Source organism: Girardinichthys multiradiatus, chromosome 10 (assembly GCF_021462225.1).
Source record: "Girardinichthys multiradiatus isolate DD_20200921_A chromosome 10, DD_fGirMul_XY1, whole genome shotgun sequence".
Taxonomy (NCBI): Eukaryota; Metazoa; Chordata; class Actinopteri; order Cyprinodontiformes; family Goodeidae; genus Girardinichthys; species Girardinichthys multiradiatus.
In genome coordinates, this window is record NC_061803.1 from 12294204 (window position 1) to 12319688 (window position 25485).

General features: G+C 40.4%; 1 protein-coding gene across 22 annotated transcripts in view; it reads right to left on the reverse strand.

The window, feature by feature from the left end:
• LOC124875180 (calcium/calmodulin-dependent protein kinase type II subunit gamma) overlaps window positions 1-25485 on the reverse strand; it is a 72392-nt gene that overhangs the window by 43389 nt on the left and 3518 nt on the right. For all 22 annotated transcript variants that reach the window (XM_047377147.1, XM_047377139.1, XM_047377142.1 and 19 more), the window contains exons 2-6: window positions 21937-22031; window positions 12801-12860; window positions 7186-7240; window positions 6977-7042; window positions 4956-5028 (exon numbers count right to left, since the gene is read on the reverse strand). In XM_047377147.1, the coding sequence (XP_047233103.1) occupies window positions 4956-5028; window positions 6977-7042; window positions 7186-7240; window positions 12801-12860; window positions 21937-22031 (349 nt within the window). The remainder of the gene's footprint in view (window positions 1-4955; window positions 5029-6976; window positions 7043-7185; window positions 7241-12800; window positions 12861-21936; window positions 22032-25485) is intronic.

The window sequence follows — 25485 nt, forward strand, 5'->3', positions numbered from 1 at the left end:
TCTCTCCATGATCGCTTTGTTGAACAGGGACAGATCGAGAATCGGCCTCATTCCTCCTGTTTTCTTGGGAACCAGAAAATATCGAGAGTAAAACCCTGTGTTTTTCTCCCCGTGAGGAACCCTGGAAATTATGTTTTTTATCAGGAGTTCCTGCTGTTCTGACATAAGGGCGGAGTTCTGCTCCGGGAGGAGGACAGGACTGTCTCCAAAATCCCTCTGAATGGCGGGGGGTGTGACAGGAATGCAGTGTGTAACCTCTGCTGATCAGTCTGTCCATTCACGTGTCCAGGGAACATACGCGCCGCCACTCTGAGTAGTGCTCTGAGAGCGGCCGCGCATTTATCTGTGGTGCCGTGGTGCTCATGGATACGAGCCAGGCTAGAGCCCCTACCGCCGTTACCCGATTCGGATTCTGATCGGAGGTCACCCATGGGGGGCTCGGATCGAAAGCGCTGTAAACCAGCCTCACCAGGGGGATATTCACCCAGGCTCGCAGCTTGGTGTTAAGATTCACCCAGGCTCGCAGCTTGGTGTTAAGCGGGGGTATCACTGGTGCGCCGCTTCGTAGGGAGCTGCTGTTGTTCATCCTCTGTGATCTCACCCGCTGACAGCTGGGGAGGACAGGAGGGGGAAAGCAGCGAGCGCGGCTCTACCGGAGCAGCATAGGATGCTCTCGTGGAGTCATGTTTTGAAACTGTGAGATCGTGGGGACTCTTAAATGGCCGTTTAAAAGGGGTCGTCTCATTTGGAGTGGAGGATGTGTGTGAGGAAAGCACAGCGGGATCGTACGATCTGGCTGACCCGGAATAAACCGGAAACTTGCTCTTAGAGAAAATTCCTTGTTTTATTTCAAAACAATCAGCAGTTTTACACACATCCCCCCCGCCCCACCAGTCAGTTCTTAAATCTCCGCCGTGACTCCTGCGAAGGGTTGGACCAGGCGCACGTCAGCCACCGACCACTGCGCTGCTGCTGCGGCTGAGTAGAAGGAGCAGTGGGGGGAGGAGCTCGGGGAGCCGCGACAGCGGCCTTGGAGCGTCTCTGCTGATGCCGCTGATCACGGCGATCCCGCCATCGGCCGGTGGTATGGGAGGAACGGAAGCCAGAGCGACTAAGAGACCCATGTCTCCTGACCCGTTCATCCTTAACCTAACCCGTTCAGGTTAAGGATGGTGTCCGCAAAATTGCAGACTTCCTCCACATCTTCCGGTGGCAGCTCCATCTCCCGAGGCTTCTTGAAGATGGAGTAGGCTAAGAAGGTAGTGTTGTTCGTCGCCGCAGCGACCTGAGCGGCACACTGGTGGGAGCGATCTGTCAGCCTGGGCGTGATCTGATCGTTGGGGGAGGGGGCACAGGCCGTCGTCCGACGCGCCGGGTCGACCTAACCCCAAAAACCGCCGACAGACTGGGCTCCAACGCAGAAACTGGGGGAAACCCCTGATCCGTCAGGGACTCCACCCTCATGATGGGTGTGAAGGTGGAGACCGGTGCCTTCAGCTGAAGCGGCTCGGCCAGCGCTCCTGACAGGTAAGCGGTTACCGCAGGGAAACGGGGCAAAACCGGATCTCGGCGAGTTGGATGAGCTGGGGCGAATTTTCCCGCCAGGTCATCAGTCGGAGGCTGGGCTAAAGGCACGGGAACAGGGACACCTTTAGCATTAGCTACTTTAGCGATGATATCTGGCAGCGCGCTAACAATGCGCCCATTGCCGGAAATGGGGTGGTTGCCGACATCAGGAGGCCCTGAGCTTGGACTGGTTTTGCATCTGCTTCCGCGTCCTCCGCCCGGAGGAAGGGAATGGAGATATCAGTCACTGTCTCCGGGGCGGAAGGGTTAGGGTTAGGGTCCGATTCTCGCCCAGCATCAAAGATGCCCAATGCCTCATCGAGGGAGCATTGGTCCGCTACGGGGAATTCCCCTTCTAGCGAGGAGAAAATGGCTAGCCGCCGTTTCTTCTCCTCTGGAGGAAGACGCCTGCAGGAAGGGCAGGTGGACTGTGGGGTCAGGGCCAGGTTAGCATGATCGGGACCGAGGCAGCCCTGGCAGATGGCATGCAGGTCGTAGCCCATAATGTAGCCGGTATTACAAGCCTGGCAAAGGCGGATAGTGCCGACGATAGCCATTGATCTTGCAGTATAAGTGCTATTGTGCTGTTGCCGAAGAAAAAATGGGAGCCGTTTGTCCGGTCTCACTGTAATTTATACGGACCGGGGTGGGGCCCACACAGCAGGTGGGTGTGGACTAAAGTTTTCAGTGCTGCGCTGCACGCGAAGGGATAAACCCACTAGCGGTAGCCTTAAAAGGGCGAAGCCTATACGAAATAGAACTCAAATAGGAGGGCGAGAGGCACAGGAAGTAGCTGCAGCTGAGGGAGGGAGAGAGAAATAATAACAGAACGATTAAAACAACTCTCTGATTTGGGAAAGTCGAGCGCTGAAGTGTCAACAAGGATTCGTCCAAAGTAAGATGTCTAAGAATTGAATGGCAACCTTTCATTTATATTTCCTTAGTTATAAGTTGTTTTGCTAATTTATTATAGTGATTTGTGAACTCAGGCTGAGGTGATTATGCCTCTGTTTCAGAATAGTGAAAGACTGATAGAAGAGGAGAAAAGACAAAAATAGATACCGTTTGAAAAAGAGTGAAAGAACAGGAAAATTGGAACAGAAAATTAGAGAGAAGGAAAATAGACTGATAGAAAGTAGAGTAAAGCTAAAAGCAGGGAAAGAGCAGAAGAGTGTCAGAAAACAGAGGAGAGGAAAGAAGACAGATATTACAACTATTATTACTTTATCCATTTTATTACTCTTAGAAAATGCTAACAGTGCAGATAGACTTTCCTGCTATTACACTTGATTTTTATAGTTTAATTATGAATACATATTTTAAAATAAACAAAACTGTACCAATGTTTTCATTATATTTTGATAACATTTAATTATTTTAATCTCTGAGCTGGAAATGTCCCTGGATTTGATTTCAGAAAAATGACTAAAACTATAACTAAAATTACTAAAAACTGAACGGAAACTGAGATTTTCAAAAAATAAAAACTAAACTAGCAAACAAATGCTAAACACTAATTAAAACTAAAATAGAATTGAAAATGTGAAGTCAAAACTAAATAAAAACAAAAACTGCAAAACTATTAAAACCTTGCTCTGGACGAGAGTTGTGATGTTTGTGATAGAGCCCAGTTATTTATCTTTGTACATGGATTAACGAAAGACTGAGATGACGGAGGCGCTGGCAGCTATGCGGCCAATGAACGGCACTACAACAGGGAGTAATTTGTTCACAGAGATAAATGCATCCATGGACACGCTGGGACTAAAACGGTAGGTGTTGCAACTAATAGTTGTCCAAATCTGAAAAGGAAAAATGTTGCTCTTTTGAAGATAAAGTAACTGAAATGATATTTTTGCATTGTACCGCTCATGAGGAGATGCTGTGCAAGTCGGTGCTGAAAACTAGCCATGTTGTTGCAACTAAAATAGTTAATTTTATAAGGTCAAAAGCTCTGAATCACAGATAGGTTGTTTTTACTGTTGTGAGAGCGCGGGAGTGAACTTAGTGAACTTCGCTTTCATGAGAAAATGGAAGTTTCTTTCAAGTCAATTAAATGGCAACATTCTCCGTCACATACCAACACTGAAGGGAGTCACACTGTGACCTCTCACCTTTAAAAGTATTCATGCATGTTGAGGCAATGCATGATGAGTTTTCAAGAAGGTTTGAAGACTTCGAAACAAATTTCTTCTCCCTTTATTTATAGTGTGGATAATACACACAGTGATGTCCAGCTTGAACTCATTGATCTGCAGTCTGATAATCTACTGGCAAAGCATTTTAAGTCAGTACCACTGTCAGAGTTTAAGTCTTCACAAAAATAAGAAATCGTTCCACACTGGAGGAGGATTGCTCATAGGACAACAGCTCTCTTTGGATCTACCGACATGTTAAACATTCTCAATGATGAAGTTTAAGAAATCCAGACACAGATTCTCTCTTCATGATGATCACTTGTGCGCCGTCCTTCGCATATTCATCTCAGACATTTAACCTAACTTCAGTGCACTTGTAGGTGAAAGCAGGATGAATTTCTCTCACTATGGGAAACTGAGGCAAACCAAACATAAAACACTGGGTGCAGTCATTGCTTTATTTATTTATTTTTTTGCAGAAAGTTACTGTGATATTGGTCTTTGAAAACTAGTTAATAAAGTCAAGGTGCCATTTCATAAAGGCTGCAAAAAAATGAACATTTTCTATACAGTTTTGTTAAACAACAATCTGCAGAAACAGTTTTCAAATAGAGAAACAATTTGTAATTTATAAACTATGAAGGGATTGCCTCAATGACCTTGGAAACAAGGTTCATAGCCTTGAACTCTGTAAGGAAGAAGAAATAAGAGGTCGCATAGAATCTTCCTGCATTTTAAGTCAATCAAAAACTGAGCCAATCAGCAATTTAGGTCAACTAAAGCCCCTCCTATGCTGCTGCGCGGGAGGCATGTCGTCACACAGGTTGTCCTGGCAACTCCTGTGGCTGTGCCCTAACCTTTTTTGCTCATGGCAGAACTAAAAAAGCATTTATGTATGTATATGCATGTATTCCTGCATGCATGCATTATTTGAGTCCTTGTCTTTTCTATGCCATAGGTGAGAGACGAACCCTTCCACGTGACCATGACTCACCATCTCTGTGCTCAACATGAGCACACATGCATGAGCACTCCGGTCAAGGACGAAGAGGATGACAGATGTGACGACAGATAGAGGAACAGGGGGAAAAATAAAATGGGAGGGGATCACAGGAGATGAGGGAAAAAAAAGACAGGAATGGTAGAAAAGCTGCAGAGAGAGAAACAGAAACTGAGAGCCATCTGTGTGTTGCCATGGCCACCAGCAGAGGTGTGTGTTTGAGAGAGTGTGTGCGTGGTCGTCTCACTCACCTTGAGGTCTCTGTGCACAATATCATGCTGGTGGATATGATTGACACTTTCCAAGATCTGACTAATGCAGTGACTACAGAGAGGGAGACAGAAAAGAGGACAAACAGGCGAAGTGTCAGCCACTGGCCTTCATCACCAAAACATGACGTACGCTGCACATGATTTGTCTGTCGTGTGTTTTGCCAGAGCCTGCGGGATTTTAGTGCCACTACGAAACTGCATTTCACTGCAACATTATCTAGAAATCATGAGGAGGAAAAGCCTAACACAAATGAGCTCTAAAAATGTATAAGACGCATCTGTTGAGCATTTAGGGGCAGTTATAGCTTACATGTATGAGAGAAGTAGAAGGTTTGCATACATGTAGCCTTAATAAAAGGAATCTCTTTGATTTGGGTCTCTTAATGATTTATTGAAACGAACAGTTCTTTTTTAGGGGTGGAATGATCCACATTACACATTAAAGGGAGTCCTTTAAAAACAGATTGTAATTCACACATGGTCAAAATTGTACAAGCTCAGATATATAAATACCCCTCCACTAATATTTGGTTAAAAGTTCCTAAGCAAGTTATACTTGGACAACACTCTTTTTCTAGCAATAAACAAGGTTCTGACATAATTCTGCACCCAGTTCTTGTTTAAGCTTAAAAAAAGATGTGCTGTATTGAGTAAAACAAATAAAACAGGTGAAATGCATGATTAGAGGCTCAAAATAACCATTGTCATTTTGAGTGTATATTTTAAGCTTCAAAAACCTCGAGTATTCTGATCACAAAAAGTCTTACGTTAACCCAATTTAACATGCAGTAGGGTTTGAAGGCTGGTAGGTTGTTAATGAGGACATGCATTTATGATGAACAGGTTTCCCATAAGATGAGCTCAAAGAGAGAAAACAGTCAGACGCCTTTCATATGCAGCGTATTCAGCCACCTACATTTCTGCTTCAAAATCTGTCAACCTAATGACTAATAGCACATAACCTGACACTGAAATAAATTACAATGGATGTCTGTGATCACTAATAGGGCTGCAGCTAATGGTTACTTAGGCAGTCAACTAATCTGTCGATATTTCCCCCAATTAGTTGAGGTGGAAAAACTGAAAGTGTTTAAAACCCTGGTGTTCCTTTATACTGGTAACTAGTCCATGCCTTCCTGTGCAAGTCTAGTATTTTTAAACTAGACCTAGGGTTGCACCATATCACACAAAATGTTATTGTGATACTATTGCTGAATATTCCAGTGATGATTGCAGTTAGGATTAACCCACATTTTTCCCTGACTCTTTTCTTTCTTTTCCATCATTGCAGTTTCTACACTATTGTTTTTGAGCTTTAGCATCTTGACCACAAAAAATATACATATGGTGCGCAACAAAGGTAGTTAGAGACTAGCCAACTGGTCGAACATAATACTGGGATCCATAGGGTGAAGGAATAGCACTTATAATATGCAAAACAACCAAATATTGCAGCAAAGCATACTTTTGTGACCGCAATAAAATAGCAGGCATTGATAATGGATGATGATTCAGATTTGATATATGCTCTGAACTGCACTCGACATAACTTACCTTTAACCACTAATATCTTTTTTTTCATTCTTAGCCAACAACCAGGTTTTTCCCCCCTAAAAACTAGCAAAGATTGAAGCAGATATATTGTTCTCTAATCTTAAAATAAAGAATGAAGTAAATTAAGAACAAAATGTGGTATTTTATAAGCCATAAAAAGAATGATTTTTGTAATCAATGACCAGAAAAATAACCTAAACGGTTGCATTAAATCAGTATTACCAGTTTATTCTTTCTCCTTTCAAACATGGATAGAGGCAATGCAGTATGAGAGAAGGGAGAAAGCTACAATACTGCACTTGTTGACAGGGAGGATGCATTTCCTGACAAGAATACAAGCCAACCAATTATGTGTGTGAGCATGAGGACACAGTGGTGCATTTAAAATTAGGTTGTGTGTGGCATTGATATGTTTTGCAGGGTTCCACTTTGCAAGAGGGTCTTACCTGGCATCAGCCTCACTGTAATACTCCCTGGCTACAATGTCCTCAAAAAGCTCTCCTCCTGTCACGCTGAGGGACAGGCGAAGGAAGGAGTTGGAGGAAGACACGATGAGACAGGGAGGACAGAGAAAGGAGTTGTTAGCATATACAAACAAAGCGGGGTTATGTGCATGGATAAAATGTCAGTGTGTGCGTGCACAGAATATACTCACAGGTCAAAGACGAGGTAATGAAAGCCTTCCTCTGAAATGCTGTCATGAAGTCGCACTGCGAGAGAGAGGGGGGAGGATGTGAGACCAAGGAATAAAAACAGCAACGAGATCAAAGGAATGAGGTTTTCTGCAGTATTTTGTGATTAAATCTGGACATAAATTAAGAGAGAAAAAACATGCAAAACAAAGACCTCTAAAGCAGATTTTCTTTCTTATGATTTATAAGATTCCAACAGTTGAAGTATTTTGCAACTTACTAAAATGGACATTTTGGCTTCATGCAAGCATGAAATGATTGTCTTTGAACTGGCTTTAACAGCATCACATGTAAAACTGTAAAACTGCATGAAGCAAAAGGAAATAGCTCTGCCGTTTAACACGATGCTGTGAAACCTCAACTTTACCAAAAGTATGGCTAAGTTAGCACCTCCAACGTTAGTGTTACATATACAGACGTCCCCTTAGAGAATTCTTCTGTTTTTAAATTTTTTAGATCAAACTATCATTCAAACCAGCCTGCCTCTATTCTGAAAAAAGGGATCGGCACCCTTGTTAAATCATGATTTAACTGTGATTAACAACAGGTTTTGATACAAGAAAGTTTAACGGAACAACATGAAGTAGGCTGAAAGACCTCAAAAAGGAACACATCTGCCCTGATCTAAAGAAATCAGTTGATGACAGATGATCATTGACATTTCAGGTCCAGAAAGGGTTACAAAGCCATTTCTAAGGCTTTAGGGCTCCAGTGAACCACAGTGAAAGAAATTATCCACAGAGTATAGATGGAACAGTCTAAAATGGTAGTGAAAAGGACTTGGGGTGCTTTGAGTCCTCATCACCTGGAACATTTGTGTAAACCTAATGGAACCATGAATTCTGCTCTCTCCAGCCACGCGTTGGTGACCTTAAACTGTTGTGCTCTTTGATTAATGGAGCAGGACCGATGATCTAAACCACACCAGCAAGTTAATATGGGGGGCAACAAATTCCTGATCTGGGAACCTCTACTTACAGTCATATTCAATAAACTTGACTATTATTGAAAAGTGTATTTTCAGTAATGTGAAACACAATATACAGATTCATTTTGATGATCTTCCGCTTACAGCTAATGAAAACATAACCTCTAAGATTAAAATATTAATATTTTACATTCAAACTCTCTGCCTTTAATATATTTGGTCACATCTGCTTAATGCAGCATAAAAAGGTTTAGGAGGTGATGAGGTGGTCAAGGCATTGAGAAACCACCAACAAGTTGTTTCAATGCCACAACATTGGACATCATGAATTCTAGTTTTCCCACTAGCTGGATAGCCTACTTATTATCTGGGGTCTATGATTGCTATCAACCTAAAGCAGAAAGACATGAGCACCTTTTAATTATTTCTTTACTTATTGCAAGTAATATCGTTATCGCAACATTCACCAATATTATTGGATCCTATTTTGAGCAGCCCTACTCTATACAAAGTATTTTGTCCAAATAAGCCAGTAGTTGCTGATCTGACAATGGTTGCAGAAATGCATCATATCTGCTCTGTTTCAGCCTAAGCACAAAACTAGAAAAACAAAAAACATAGCTAGACATTCTGAATAAATTTATACATTTATTTTATACATTTTTCTGAAAAAAGAAACTGTAGTTTCAGTTTGGTAAAAAGAACTGAATCCAATAGTGGTTTCTAATGCCACAATACTGCAGCCATGCAGCAACCTCCCCAGCCAACCGTGTCAAGTTAACTAAGAAGCAGCACAGTGACAAAGCAGGAAAGTCAGACCCCCAACGCCTGGCTCCTACTGAGATACAGCTTAGGTTTAGTGTCAGACAGTTATAGTTATGTAAAGTGAATATCAGTTGTATAAGAAGATGAAGTAGGATGCCCCTGCAGCAAGAGACAAGTGTGACCGCTCTTCCCTCCTCCTCCCATCTGTTTTCTTCTTTGTGCTTTTGTGTCTCCATATGTCTCCTTTTTTTTTTTTTTTTTTACCCTCTCTTGTCTAAAGTTTGAACGTACACGATGGCTAGATATGTCAAGAAAAGGAGAAAGGACAAAAGGGGAAAATCTATGCAGACAAGACAGATAACAGGAAGATTAGGTGAGGGGTGAGCGAGTGCCTGGGGTGGCCGTGAGGGAGGTAGGACATGAGCAGAAGGGAAATAAGGAGAGCTGTGGTAAAGGTGTCATTGATTTCGTCCTCTTTTCATTGTAGCCGTCTCTACCTAAAATCTCTGTTGAAGCTGGATTGCTCTGTTTTAATTTTTTAATCCTCAATGTCGTATAAAAAGGCAAGAAAAACATCTGAAACCGAAACAATTACATAAAAGGTGGAATATTTAAAAATAATTGCCATCTTAAATGTTTAAATTAAAAATAAATAATAAGGTGTTAACCCAGACTTGGTGAAAATCGTTTCATGCCTATTTATCTAATTCTCTTCTATTCATCTAGCTGAATGTGCAGAAACACCAGACGTTTTCTAAAATACGTCAACGAGACAAAGTCCCACAATCACACCCCAATGGTTCAGAAACAACACTATGAATAAACCAAGTATTTCTACAATAATTCACAAAGGAAAAGCCTTCATAATATTTAAGTCAGGTTGATTTGTTGATTTTTTTTTTTTGCTTTGATCAACCATTCAAAATGCGTTATTTTCATGGCGACACTTGATAAGACACCATATCCCAACTGCCCCTTTTTCCCCAGCAGTTCCAGTTTCAGAAACTCTGAATAGATATAAAAACGCTGAAAGATTTATGAGCTTTACGACTGATGGTCACTTTAATTCATGATCTAATAAGTTCAATTCTCGTACTCGTCGTCTTCCGTTTATCCGGGACCGGGTCGCGGGGGCAGCAGACTCAGCAGAGACGCCCAGACATCCCTCTCCCCATACACCCAGCTCCTCCGGGGGGAGCCCAAGGCGTTCCCAGGCCAGCCGAGAGACATAGTCCCTCCAGCGTGTCCTGGGCCGTCCCCTGGGCCTCCTCCCAGTGGGACGTGCCTGGAACACCTCCCGAGGAAGGCGTCCAGGAGGCATCCGGTATAGATGCCCGAGCCACCTCAACTGGCTCCTCTCGATGTGGAGGAGCAACGGCTCTACTCCGAGCCCCTCCCGGATAAGTTCAATTAATTTACTTAATAATGTAAATGCTTGGAGAATCAAATAAGAATCCCCTTTTTTATATATTTATAATCCAACTGGACAGCTAGTGCAGTGCCCCATGTTTATCAGACACAGTAACTTTTTTACATTTATCACATTATGACCACTACAAATAAAAACTGTGGCATGTATGTGTGTTCACTAGGCCTGGATGATTTTACGAAACGAGGCGATATGCGACAATGTAGGTGAGTTTTGCAATAGTAATATTACGATAAATAACAAAGTTAACATTAATAATATCTTTCTGCTTTGTGATCATAGCAAGCGTAGACCTAAGATAATGAGAAGTCCTACTGCTACTAGTTAGAAATTTTTTTTTTTTAATAAAAGAGCTACTTCTGGCTGATGTCTGGTATTTTGGCTAACCCCTCACCTCTAACCCCTAATCCTTAAAGCCTAACCACCTCTTTACCATCTAAAACATTATATGCTGCATTAAACAAGTGTCACCAAATATATGACAGCCATGGAAAGAAGTGGTGTCAAAGACAAGATGAGTTTTAACAAGTCATTTAAAAACAGAAAGAATACAATCTAAAATCCAGTGGTAAGCTAGTCCACATCTTAGCAGCTGCAAACAAAAATTTACAGTTCCTCCTAAGCTTAGGTTTGGTCTTTGAGCAGCAGATGATCAGCTGACCTGGGAGACTGTGATGGTGTATAAGGGTGGAGTAGCTTAGACAGGTACATGGACAACACTATGTTACACACAATCCGCACTGTGAAATATGGTGGTGGCAGCATCATGCTGTGGGTGTGCTCGTCCTCAGCACTAGCTGCGTTTCCATTGAACATCCAATTGCGCAAATTGTAATTACGAAAAAAAAATAAAAATAAATCGCTTAATGGAAATACTGCAATTTCGAAAAAACTCCCATTTCTCAATAAAAACGTTTTTGCGGTAGGATGAGGTGGTTTGTTGGCAGTATCAAAACTGGTGTATTTCGCAGAACTGCAATGGAAACACTTTTCTCACATCACACAAGTCACGTGATCAACAACTACTACTGGCCAAAAAGACGAAGACAACGACAGGAAGTAGTAGGATGATGGCGGGCATGAAAACTAATGTGTTTTTTTAATTTACTTAGTGACAGGGGCATTACTGGCATTTTAGGTTACAAAAAGCAAAGAAATGCAAGCATTCAAAAGTGTTTGCAGGTGTTTACATCCGTCGCCACCATGTTTTTCAATGAGTTATCGCGTGAACAAATTTACTGACGTGCGATCTTAATTGTATTTCTTATTTAATGGAAACACCGCAATTGCGAAATTGTGTTTTTTCGACATTGGCAGAATATCTACAAAGTTTTGCGCACATTTGTAATGGAAACGCAGCTACAGAAAAGGAAGCTGGACAGAGGTAAGGGAAAACAAGACGGGAGCTTCATGGAGCTAAATACAGGGCAAAACTAGAAGAAAACTAGTTTAAAGGCAGCAAAGACTTTAGATTGGGCTTCCAGCAGAACAACTCTAAAACATAGTGCAACAGCTACTACTAGAATGGCCCAGTCAAAGTCCAGACCTAATTTTCAGAAGTGGCATATTGTAAAAACTACTGTTCATAGGCACTCTACATTCAAACAGTTTGAGCTATATTGAAACTTCAGTTTCCAGACGTGTGAAGCTGCAAGAGATATGCAGCAAAGGATTCACAGCTGCAACTGCATTAACATAGGAGGGGTGAATACCAATGCAAGCTGCACTTTTTTATTTGTAATAAATAAATAAAACCATGCATTCTTTTCCACACTACTTCATGTTGGTCAATCAGAATTCAAACCCAATAAATACACTGAAGTTTGTAGGTGAAAAAGATGAAGCGGTTAACAGTTTTCTGAGGCTATTTATTTATTACTTTAAGCAAACACATTTTGTGATAAACGTTTCTATCAATAAGAAGGAAGTCCACAGTAGAGAACTTGTTTGGTGCCAGAAAGAGATAAACTGGCTCTGTGACACAGGCCTCCATTTTTAGCCCAATTTACATACTATTCTGATTCTCGGTATCTCTGTGAATCTTGCTGTTTGTGCAGACAATTCCAATATCTAAGCATTCTGTGATCCATCTATATTACACTATTTTTCCAGACAATTTTCAATTCCAACCTAACATTACATGAGCAACAATGAACAATTTAGCTACTGGGTCAAGTATTTAAAGCTATTTTTGAATATTATAAATTAATTGTTTATTATCAGCTCTAGGATGTTTGTTAGCAAAAATGTATCAAAAGTGATAACTGTCAAAGACAGGTAAGAGTAAATGTTCTGAAAATGGCCCCAGTTTTGGTTTTACTCCTTTTAAAAAGCTGCATTCTTTGCTTTTAATTTTATTATGTTCCAAGTCTGTATTTGTAAATTATTCAGTCATACCAAAAGGAAGTGTAAGGAAACTTAACAATCCAATCCACATTATTTGCACAGAAACTTACCAATGTTGGGGTGTTTCAAGAGACGGCAGATCCTAGCCTCTCTCTCAAGCTTCTGGTGGTCTGGGGGAAATTAAAAACCACAAGTTAGAAGAAAAACAAGGAAAACTGGAGTTAAAAATGTTAAAAACAAAAGTAACTTTTTGGAAGGTTTGAGAAATTTACATTTTTGGGAGCAGACAGCAGTTTAAAGCTGTGATTAATATCACTATTGTATGTGTAAAACATTTTAGCAGTTTGATAAATTTATTGAAAAACAAACTTCAAATTTCACTTTAGAATAGGCGCACTGTTCAAGCAGCATTCCCTTACATAGTTAACTGAAAGTGGAATAAACCAATGTGACTCTGCCGTGCACCACGCGTCACCATTCAAACAGAGCAGAGAGCGGAACAGACCAGAACCAAAACCAAAACCACAGACTAGCAACAAGACAAGCCCATTAGACATGTGTACGAAGAATGTTCAGACTGAGCAACTGCTTTTTTTACTTGTGCTCTGGACTCCTGAACAGGACCTGGTAGAGCACACAGGAGGCTGCAGGACATTAAGCGTTTTATTTACATCATATTGAAGACAAGCAAGGTTACATTTCCCTTTGGGTTTTAACATAAGTGGTAAAAACAGGCTAGTTTTGCAATTCAATTTGTGTACAAAAAAAACACATTAAAAAGGAGATTTAAACTCAGTTTAAACTGCTAATCCAAGAGAAATTATTCAGTAAAGATATTGCTAGCCATATGATGGATAGGAAGCGGCCAACATCAACAGTAAATTCATTAGCTTTCTTTAAGATCATCTATAAATCAATAAAGCCTTCTAGCAGGCATGTTCCGGTGTAAGATCCTCCCAGTATGATAAGGTTGAGTAAAAACACCAAGCTCTTTGGTCATCACTCTTAACGTTTTTGTCTTTAAATTATTGTGCAGCATAATCCATTTGCTTTTAAACAAAACAGAAAAGCAACTGTTTTTCCAAAAAAAAATACAGATTAAACAACCCCTAAATTTAGATATGTTACACACTTAGATGGAAAGTGTATCAGCCTTCTTTCAGCCTGCTGACTGGCAGTGCGCAACAACGAGCAGTGAGGTGCAACATTGTTACTCCAAGTTTCATACAGCTAGAGAAAACAGATTCTAGGATCTCATTACAAAGGTTTTAAACCACAGAAACAACGTGACAATATCTTTGCTGTTTTGAAACTAACTTTTTAAAACCTTGGTATAACTGGAAGCTGGTTACCAGCATCTGGTTGGTGTGATCTCAAGCCTGGATGCCATCTAGCTGTTGTGATAAACATAGATGCACTGAGAAATCGCCTGCCAATTAGAATTGGATCATTTTCAGCTTGATCCGCCGTTACCGCTAGCTAGAAACTCAAAAATCCTACCTTTTGTATTAGTGAACACACCAAACCTTTCCACAATCAATTGCACTAAAGATAACGCTCTTCAGTTTGAAAGTTGTTACCTTGGGAAAAAACTTTTTACGAATTAGCCTTTTCCAGAATCAGTGAGGTGTTTGAAAATAAAACCAGAGGTGTAAGAGAATATTTGAAAGTCAACTACCTTTGATGGAGGCATGTCTGCTGTTCATTCAGGCAGCTACAACAGCTAGTCTTGGTCGTTTCTCCTTGGTCCTTTCTTACCCAGCAGATGATGTTAATTCATGACTAAGGGAACATTTTTGCCAAACTGACCCAGAGATGATTTTCCAAGATAACAGGAAGGCTGAACATATTACATCTGCTACTCTGTTCTGTTCTTCTGAGCTTTTTAGCCTCCATAGGTTACAGAACATGCTGAATCTTGAAATGTTATAAGTCTTTTGTGAATCTCCTTATTATATTCTCAGGTATACACATAGGCTACCATTTACAATTAGTAACACTAACCATGCTAATAATACTGACCAGTCATATAAGACCAATTAACTCCAAACCATTTTGTATAAAATCAATAAAACCTTGTTTTATGGCATTTGCTCTCATACAAAGCTGTCATTGCTTCTGCTTATAATTAACAATAAGTAATAAATAAATTAAAAAAATTACAAGTCACTGGAAGCTGCTATTTAAGGTTCTTAAACAGAAATCAGAAACTGCTGGCAGTCATTTAGAAAAATGTCTCCATCTCCATCCATTGTCTTCCACCTATCTGAGATATAGTTTTGGTCAAGGAGGGAAACCCAGACATCCCAGCAACACTCTCAAATGCATTCTGGGTAATCCCAAGGTATTTCCAGGCCACAATGGAAATGTAGTCCCTGTAGGGGGTTCTGGGTATGCTTCGGGGTGATCTCCCAGTGAAACATGCCTGAAAAATCTATAAACAGAGGAACCCTGAAGGCATCTCAATCAAACGTCTCAAATCAGATCTCATGATTATTATTGTGGGTTGGAACATCAAGAGCTTTGTTTTCTTGTCTTGGCTCTTTCTTAACCAGAGCAAATCTACCATATTAAATGGTAAATGGACTGAACTTATATAGCGCTTTTCCAGTCATACAGACCACTCAAAGCGCTTTACACTAGAGCCACATTCACCCAATTGCACTCACTAACGCTCACACATTCATACAATATGTATGCAGATCGGTAGGCAACTTGAGGTTAAGTGCCTTGCCCATTGGCACATCGACCTATGGCAGGAGGAAGCTGGAATCGAACCCACAACCTTCTGATTACAAGACGACTAATCTTCCTACTGAGCCACAGTCGCCTTACCGCAGAAGAGGCCCGTATCAAATCCATCTTTCCATTTCAGGCTCGATCCCAACCCTCACTATTGAACCAAGATAACCAATATTCTCTGGTTTCTCTTTTTGAGTGCCTCAAACGTTTGGAAATGAATTGGCTGAAATCGGCCTTGGTAAGCTGTCTGATTGTTACAAAAACAGATTGGAAATCTGCCACTAAATCATTAATAACTGCATCTCTACTCATAAAATAGGCCTGTGTGTTGCAGTCGGTGTAATCATTTGCATATCTTTGTACATGTATACAAAGGAGGTTCCTATGAAATCCAGTAGTAGAACTCTGGTGTATTTAGTCCCCAGGCTGGAAGATCCTCACAACAAAAACCAAGTTCTCTGCCAGACCTACATCCTTGTTTGAGGATTTAACTGAATCCTGTCGTTGCTCTAAGAGCGCGCATTTTAGAGATGTTGGTTTGTAAACCAGCCGACACTCTTCAACTATGTAATCGCTCTGGGATGCAGAAACCACAAAAACAAAACCCTAGTGAAGCAGATGAGGTCACGGGTCAGGACACGTAACTGTGAGGAGGATCCACTATGGGTTGGTGTGAGTAGATGTGCATGTGTTATCATTGTGCTTAAGCCGACTAACTCCACACAGCTCCATAGTGATTACATGACACAGAGACAGGCTGGCTAAGATTTGCATTCATTTCCCCAGAGCAGCAACAACCCCAGATAAAACTCACATGCTGCAGCTGAGACATCAACTATCACTTATCTTACCTCCCTTGCACAGCGGGTACATGCATATTACCATATTAGCTTCATTCTAACAGCATCAAGTAACAAACTATGGCTGTCTATGCTTTTGTGTTTGAATTCTTTTTAACTTTTTGATAAAGAGAGCTTAAATTTGGAGACGTTAGTTTTTAAGTGCTGTCTTTAGATGCACCGTCAACTAACCTCCCTGTAGGTGTAAATTTCCCCTCCGCTGTGAGGAAACAACGGAATTCAAGAGACCTGAACCACCTCCTAATTACACCGGTGACGCAGGATGAAGAGACAGGCAGAGAAAGAGATAGAGGGAGGATTATGTGAAGCGTCCATTTGCTGGAAGAGGATCACGTTCTCCTGTGAGTGCGTTTGTAAAACTGTCTACCACAGAGCAGTGTCGCTGCAGCACAAATTCATTCAATCTTCTTATTTGTTGGTGTGCGAGAGAGAGTGTGGTAAAGGAAGACAGGAAAGAAAGAGCTGGAGGGTAATTACTGGCACTTCCTGCTGCTTTCTAATTGGCCATCTGCTTTGCCACGGGGCAGGCCTAAAGCCATCTTACAATAGCTGCAAAGGGTGGTGAGAACCCCACATAGACACACATATGCACATACACCCCTTTATCAGCCACACAAAGCTGACAGTTCAACTGAAGGCTCGAAAATTCGGTGAAGTCTGTTTTGGGTGAGTTCTATCCAAGCTGTTAGGACGAGGCAATGCTGTCAAAACAGCTGAGGAAAGTCAATACTGACAATGTGGCAGTAATTCAGGGACAAAGTTTGAGATTCTCACTAGAGATAGCTGCGTTGGTCCTCATTTGCCTAAACACAAATACATGCACCTACGTTCCACTTGTGTGCACCAGGTTCAAGAGAAGTATTGCTTTTAAAAAATCTGCCAAAATTTGCAAAAGTCTTGGAAAAGCAAATTGTCTTTGCATTAACTAATGCAAAACAGAATGCATCTCTTATAACAAGAAAATTAGGGATGCACGATATATCGGCATTAACATCAGAATCGGCCCATTTTAGTCATTTTAAAAAATAAAACAAAATCGGTATATGTCTGACAAGTAAAACTGGGTCGATAGTAAAAACCAATATTTATTACCATCCTGTTGCTGCTTGTGTATGTGTTTCAGGAGAGAGAGGGACGGTAGTTGGCCATGTGGTATTTGTTTGGGCATGTGACAGTGATGCAGTGCAGGACAGTAGGGTGTATAACTGACGCAGAGAAGCACTGTCAGCAGTGTGGTCGTTTTTCACAATGTCGAAAGGGTAGTGAGATGTATATAACTTCGGTAAATATCGGTTATCGCTCATAACAGCAATATTATCGGATATTGGTATCGGCCAGCATTTTCATATCGGTGCATCCCTAAAAAAAATTATTTTAATTAGCGAACAGTGAATTGGCCAATGATCAAAATCATAGTTTTACCTCCATTGGATCCGACTATTCAAATACTAACCCTATAAAATCAAATCAGTCCGTAAACACATCAACATACAGCATGCTACTTGTTCATGTGCATAAATGGAAATAACATTGTAATCCTCTAATAATCTGTAATTTTTAAAATTGCTACCTTTACTATCAAACTCAGCATATTCTTGTCTTTAAATCTTTGTCATTACATTTAATTGGAGATGCACCAAATAATAAGCTGCTTAACAGCTTGATTGACTAATCAGCGGCCGGCTGGTCCAAGACTCAAAAAACAGTTTTGTTTAGTAAATGCACTATTCTAAGCTTTTTCAAGTTGCGTTAACAAGAACACTCTTCAGAGCAGACATACTGATGGAAGACGACTCAATATTAGCCATTTTCAATGCCAGGCAGGTGTTTGAATGAAGTCAAAAAAGCAGAGATGTAAGAAGCCATTTAAAAGCAAACTACACTACTCTATAAAATAAAGGAACACGTTTGATTCGGAGTATAATATCAAGGCACTTAAACTTCTTGAATACTGATCTGGTCAGTTAGGCAGTAGAGAGGGTTGTTAATCAGTGTCAGATATTTCGGTGGTAATGAAATTAACATCAGGTGCACTAAAGGAGCAACATTGAGACGACTCCAAAAACAGGAATAATTCTTGCAGGTGGAGACCACAGACATTTTGTGACTGATTTTCAGAAGTTACATTTGACCAGGGTCAGTGTCACTACTGGTAGCATTAGGTCACAAAACACAGCTAGAAGGTGCCTTGATAGCAATGTGAAAGAAAATTTCACAAGACACTCTGAACGTGTCAAGGTTCCTCATATGTTCAGCAACCACAACACTCATTTACAATCATTGCAGACGTTGGCCCGACCCTAACTAGATAAGCTGGTTTATTAGCCAGTTAATATCGGCTATCTAGAGCAGCACGAGTTTCAGAAAAGTATCGTCATCACAATACCAGTGTGTGGAATATTAATACTGCACACGCTGGTATTGTGATGACTGGACAAGGACTGTTTACAGATTTTGCTTGTTATATTCAATGTGTATTTAGACTTTGTATACAAATACTACTTGTAGCCCTTTGGAGTCTCACTGCAGTAAAAACCCATACCTCGCCCAGAAAGGGTACCCTAAATGCGAAAGGCTGGAGAACTAGAACCACTGTAATGACAGGTGAGGAAGAGGAGAGGATAAAGCACGAATTCATTTGTCATCACAAAACTTAAGATTGAAATCATATGATTTTCTAATATTTTGTCACCCTAGTATACTCCCAGTGTTACTCTTAAGAACAAAAAATACAATATTTATAATGTGCTGATCTTTACTCTGTTTTTCTTAAGTCTGTTTATAAAAATTAAAAACAAAGTGTTATAATAGTGTATACATATTATTTTTAGTACCTGAATGAATAATTGTCAGTTTTCTGTTTTCTGTTGACAGCACTTAGAAAGTTTTAAGCATAATAGCCATCTCCAATATGATGTTTTCCTTCAGAATCTTTGGTTTCCTTAATTCCTTCATTACTTCCTTCCCCATCCCCCTTCCTCAAATTACCCACCAAATAAAAAAACATCACCACCCAAATCCTACCAGGCATGTGCGCTGTGTTTTTGTTTGCAAGTGGATGCAGTATCCGTCGGTAAAGCTGCCCATCACTATTCTCCAAGCACAAAACCAAATATATTCACACCATCACCTCCCTTTCTGTTTCATTTTATCTTGCTTCTTTGGTGAGAGGCATCACTGAACAACATACAAGACTATGCTTTTAAAATGCATCCTGTTCTCTAAGCAACGACTCACACACATACACAGGCCTCCTCTGTACTTTCTGCCTCTGCAAAGAGCCCACAGCTTTCTGCTGAGCTATGACTTTTTGTGGCTGGGACATTAATACAAGAAGCTACACTATGTGGACACTTGATGGTACGGATGGAGGAATAATAGCATTACAATAAACTCGCACCAAACAGACATGCTGTGTTAGCATCACTCTGCTCTCTTCGTCTCCTTCATGCAGACAAATACCATCACAGTCAACAACAGGACAAACGGGGAGGCGCCTATGGAATCGGTGAGGTCTTAGTGGTTAATGAAGATACATTGAGCATAAGTGGATTAGCCTCAATACAAACCAATCCCCCTTAACAGAAAGACCAGAGACGGGCAATTAGAGAGAGGTGAGAAGCTAATGAGACAAGGCAGGAAAGAAGAACAAAGAAAGAACACAGAAAGCCAGGTGTGTGAAAACTACGATGAGATCTGGGTCTTTAATTTGCCAGATACAAAAAAGAAGAACATAGTAAGGTATTTAATCATCATTATGAGCCACAACATGGCAATGCACTTCACATGTACCTACAAAAACAGCAAAATCCAAAAAGAAAAAACCTAAAACTCTTCATGTCTTATAACTTCTGACAGGGTCTCATGCCTGCGGCCTTCAAACAAGAAGCGGGAATCGATTCATTGTACGACAGGAATGCAATCACACAATTGAGCGGCTACAGCAACTTATTCAATTATTTGTTTATAACAAGCATCAATAAACTATTAAAAAGTTGCTGATAAGATCTGTCAGACACAACGGCTTAATAAAATATTTTCTCTGCTAGTGGAACTGCTGGACCTTTGTTTACTCGTACAGCCGCTGTCAAATTAAAGGAAATCTGTTAATGTGGACACTTTGCAACACACTCAGTAGCTTTCACTTCATTATTCTATTACATTTGCATGATTTGGACACTGATAAAATAAATCAATGTAAAGCGTTTACATCAGGTGCATCTTGGTAAATTAGAATGCAACTGAAAAGTTCATTTATTTCAGTAATTCAATTCAGAAAATGAAACTCAATATACTGATTCATTACACACAGTGATATATTTCAAGTGTTCTTTGTCTTACGTCCGAGGATTATGGCTTAGAACTAACAAATACATCAAATTAATCTTTAGAAATTAATTTTGATATTTACTAAAGATTGTTAAAAACAGAAATGTTTTGCTATGGCCTCAACAATCATGGGGAAGACTGCTGACGTGACAGTTATCCAGCTGGCAGACACTGATACCCTCCATTAGGAAGATAAGCCAGAAAATAAAGCTCCTGCCAGTTCACAGGGCACTGTATCCAAGCATATTCATGAAAAGTTGAGCGGAAGGAAAACATGTGGTAGAAAACGGTGGAAAACAAAATAGATAAATAACTGCAGCCTTTAGAACATTGTGAGGCAAAGGAAATTCAAAAGTCTGGGGCTGAAGTTGGTGCTTCAAGAGTCACCACAAACAAGACATATCCAGGACAAGGGCTACAACTTGTGTTTGCATTTTATTTGGAAATCAAGGTCCCAGAGTTTGGATGGCGAGAGAAGAAGCATAAAGTCCAGGTTCTTTAAGGTCCATTGTGAAGATTCCACAGGCAGTGGTCATTTGGGAAGCCTTGTCATCTGCTGGTGTTGGCCCACTGCGCTTTAGCAAGTTAAAAGTCAGCACAGCCATTCACCAGGACGTTTAAGAGCACCTCTTTCTTCCCACTGCTGATGAGCTTTATGGAGATGCTGATTTCATTTACCAGCAGAACCTGGCAACTGTCCACATCGTTAAAAACTCCAATACTTGATTTAATGACCATGGTATCTGACCCAACAATGCAGACAAGCTGAAGGCTGCTATAAATGTAATCTGGGCTTCCTTAACACCTTAGCAGAGCCACAGCCAGATCACCTACATGCCACACAGTATTGATGCAGTAATTCATGTAAAAGGAGCCCCAACAATATACTGAGTGCATATACTGTACCGTACATGGACATATTTTTGTGTAGGTCTTTAAAAAAATCTATTTTTTTTTAAATGGTCTTACATAATATCCTAATTAATGGAAAACTGAATGTAGTTTTTTTCATTAGCTGTAAGCCATAATAACCAAAATCAACAGAAATAAATAGTTGAAGTATATCACTGTGTGTAATAGATCCATACAATGTGAGTTTCACTTTTTGAATTAAATAACTGAAATAAATGAACATTTTGATGATATTTTACTTTATTTAGATGCACCTGTGAAGACCCATCCCTTTCACTTTTGGTTATTTTTCTAAATGAGCTGCCATTTGTTTAGCTGCACCAATTCTTAGCATTTAAAACCAACAAATCAAAGCAAGCATGCACATAATTTGTGTCTGTCAGTGTGGCTGGGGATACCATACCTCTTGCAGAAAGCTTCTTAGTGTTGATGATTTTTGCAGCATACTCCTGTCCTGATGACTTCTTTACACACCTACGCACCACTGAAAAAGCTCCCCTAAGAACAATGAGCACAAACAACCAAAGATTAGTTCCTTTCCACATGCGCTCCTTCACACATTCAACAAAGTGTGACATTTGAAGCTGCGCTTCAGACTAGTCACCGTGGTTTGTTTGTGTATGTACCCCTCGCTTGCTCGCTCACAAACGTTCTTTATACAGTCATTACTATCAGGGCATCAGCTTTGATGAGATGACATGGTGAGATAACCAATCAACAGTGATATCACTTCTGTTAAGATCTGCTGCTATTCCTTCATATAAATGCAACAATTCAACCAACTAAGAGGAATGGGGAAAAAAATGCTGACAAAAGTTAAACTGTGGCTCTAAATCTCACAATAATACTCAACATTTTATACATTTACTGGAATAAATTTGCTCAAACACAAAAGCAAGAGTTTCAGTTTGACCTAGAAAAACGCTCTGCTTGTATTTTGGAAAACATAATTACATCAGCCTTCTCTGGCAACCAGTGTATTCAGCAAGTTTTCTAGCTTTCCTGTCATGTGAAGGCAACTTTTTATTATTTCTGACGACACGCGACCTGCTGCCACTTTCTGCTGCACTCTGCTTGTATCTTGAATTATTTAACAGCAGGTGACACAACTACAAGTCAGTAGCTCGATGGTCATAAACTGTGACAGAGCAAAAAAAAAATAATAATAATAATAATTATGCATTAACGTAACGATTGCTGAGACAAAAGCATGGGAAGGTCTGGAGGAGAATCAGAGGGCGGCGGAGGCCAAATCCACTTCGGACGACGTGTAGGTGTGTACACTGGCTGTGCAATTGGAGCCATTGATTTCTCTCAATTACAGGGCACAGAGTGGAAATGGCAGTAGCGAATTAAAGGTAGTATATCTTTATAGGACCAATGTCCTCCTCCTCCTCTGGCTGCTGCTGATGATGATCTGGGTAAAATAATAGGAGACACACCTTACACTGGAGTCCTTATTAGCTTTTCACTGTTTCAGCAGCCAGACTTTGTGAACTCAAAAGAATTTCAGCTACTTTTTGTGGAATTGTATTACCTCTTTCCAAACTATCTGGTAGATCTATATATAGTACCTATAAAATAACCAGAGATCGTAATAGGCCAATTTTACTTGGGCTGGCTCTGGTTGGCGATTGGCAGGTCAAATATCAACTTTGTGTTCTGTGATGTTCTATGTTATGAGTTTATTTTTAAAAATCTGACTCAGTCTAAGGTGGAACCTGCAATTCAGACACAAAATGGTGCAGAGTAGGAAAAGCCTGAAAGGAGCATCTCTAGTACTGAAGTATTTAAGAGAACCTAAAACGGAAATATTTTTTATTTAGAATTGGGATCAAATTCTCTCGAAGTTTCAGTTTTTCAAACGATTACATTCTGTTATTTATTTTGTGTGCATGCAACATTTTAGGTTGACTAACTCTGATCATTGTCTATAGGCCTGGTCACTAAACTAGATCTTCAATATTTACACTTGGCAAAGTTTCACTGCACTCCACTGTGTCCTAAACTACAGGTCCTTCTCAAAAAATTAGCATATTGTGATAAAGTTCATTATTTTCCATAATGTCATGATGAAAATTTAACATTCATATATTTTAGATTCATTGCACACTAACTGAAATATTTCAGGTCTTTTATTGTCTTAATACGGATGATTTTGGCATACAGCTCATGAAAACCCAAAATTTCTATCTCACAAAATTAGCATATCATTAAAAGGGTCTCTAAACGAGCTATGAACCTAATCATCTGAATCAACGAGTTAACTCTAAACACCTGCAAAAGATTCCTGAGGCCTTTAAAACTCCCAGCCTGGTTCATCACTCAAAACCCCAATCATGGGTAAGACTGCCGACCTGACTGCTGTCCAGAAGGCCACTATTGACACCCTCAAGCAAGAGGGTAAGACACAGAAAGACATTTCTGAACGAATAGGCTGTTCCCAGAGTGCTGTATCAAGGCACCTCAGTGGGAAGTCTGTGGGAAGGAAAAAGTGTGGCAGAAAACGCTGCACAACGAGAAGAGGTGACCGGACCCTGAGGAAGATTGTGGAGAAGGGCCGATTCCAGACCTTGGGGGACCTGCGGAAGCAGTGGACTGAGTCTGAAGTAGAAACATCCACCCACAGTCAGTGATGGTCTGGGGTGCCGTGTCAGCTGCTGGTGTTGGTCCACTGTGTTTTATCAAGGGCAGGGTCAATGCAGCTAGCTATCAGGAGATTTTGGAGCACTTCATGCTTCCATCTGCTGAAAAGCTTTATGGAGATGAAGATTTCATTTTTCAGCACGACCTGGCACCTGCTCACAGTGCCAAAACCACTGGTAAATGGTTTACTGACCATGGTATCACTGTGCTCAATTGGCCTGCCAACTCTCCTGACCTGAACCCCATAGAGAATCTGTGGGATATTGTGAAGAGAACGTTGAGAGACTCAAGACCCAACACTCTGGATGAGCTAAAGGCCGCTATCGAAGCATCCTGGGCCTCCATAAGACCTCAGCAGTCCCACAGGCTGATTGCCTCCATGCCACGCCGCATTGAAGCAGTCATTTCTGCAAAAGGATTCCCGACCAAGTATTGAGTGCATAACTGTACATGATTATTTGAAGGTTGACGTTTTTGTATTAAAAACACTTTTCTTTTATTGGTCGGATGAAATATGCTAATTTTGTGAGATAGGAATTTTGGGTTTTCATGAGCTGTATGCCAAAATCATCCATATTAAGACAATAAAGGACCTGAAATATTTCAGTTAGTGTGCATTGAATCTAAAATATATGAATATTAAATTTTCATCATTACATTATAGAAAATAATGAACTTTATCACAATATGCTAATTTTTTGAGAAGGACCTGTATAGCAATTTTATCCTGAAAAGCATGCATGCCTTGGCTTGCAAGAAATGGCTTGTCCAGAGTGAATCCAAAGGCAGCACACTCAATGCTCTAAAACTTTTTGTATTATTTCTCCTAACCAGATCAAGTCTACGTCACTAGAAAGCTCTTTTACCGACCTTTCCAGTGATAACAGGCCTTTAGAGTGTGACCCACTTAGCAAAAAATGGCTGCACTGCCAGTTTCCAGGCAGACTAAACCAATTATCACTGGCTAAATGTGGCTTAATGAATGAATAGAAACAATAATTATCAGTTCTCTCACAGAAATGGTGATATTCTCTATTGTCCGGCTACTGTAAGGATAAAACTCAACATAGCTTGGTGAAACAAAACAACCAAATCAATAATTACCAAATTTCTTAACAAAAAACTATACCGAAATCCATGATTGCAGATATTATTGGTCACTACCGATTTATTTTCAGGGGCATATTAGAGATAAAAAGGTTTACCATGGTATATTGCCCAAGACCAACGTTAGGTGATCAACAAATTTAGTGATTACTTATTATCTCTGGATATTAAGCTTTTTATCCCTCGCATCTGGCTTCAG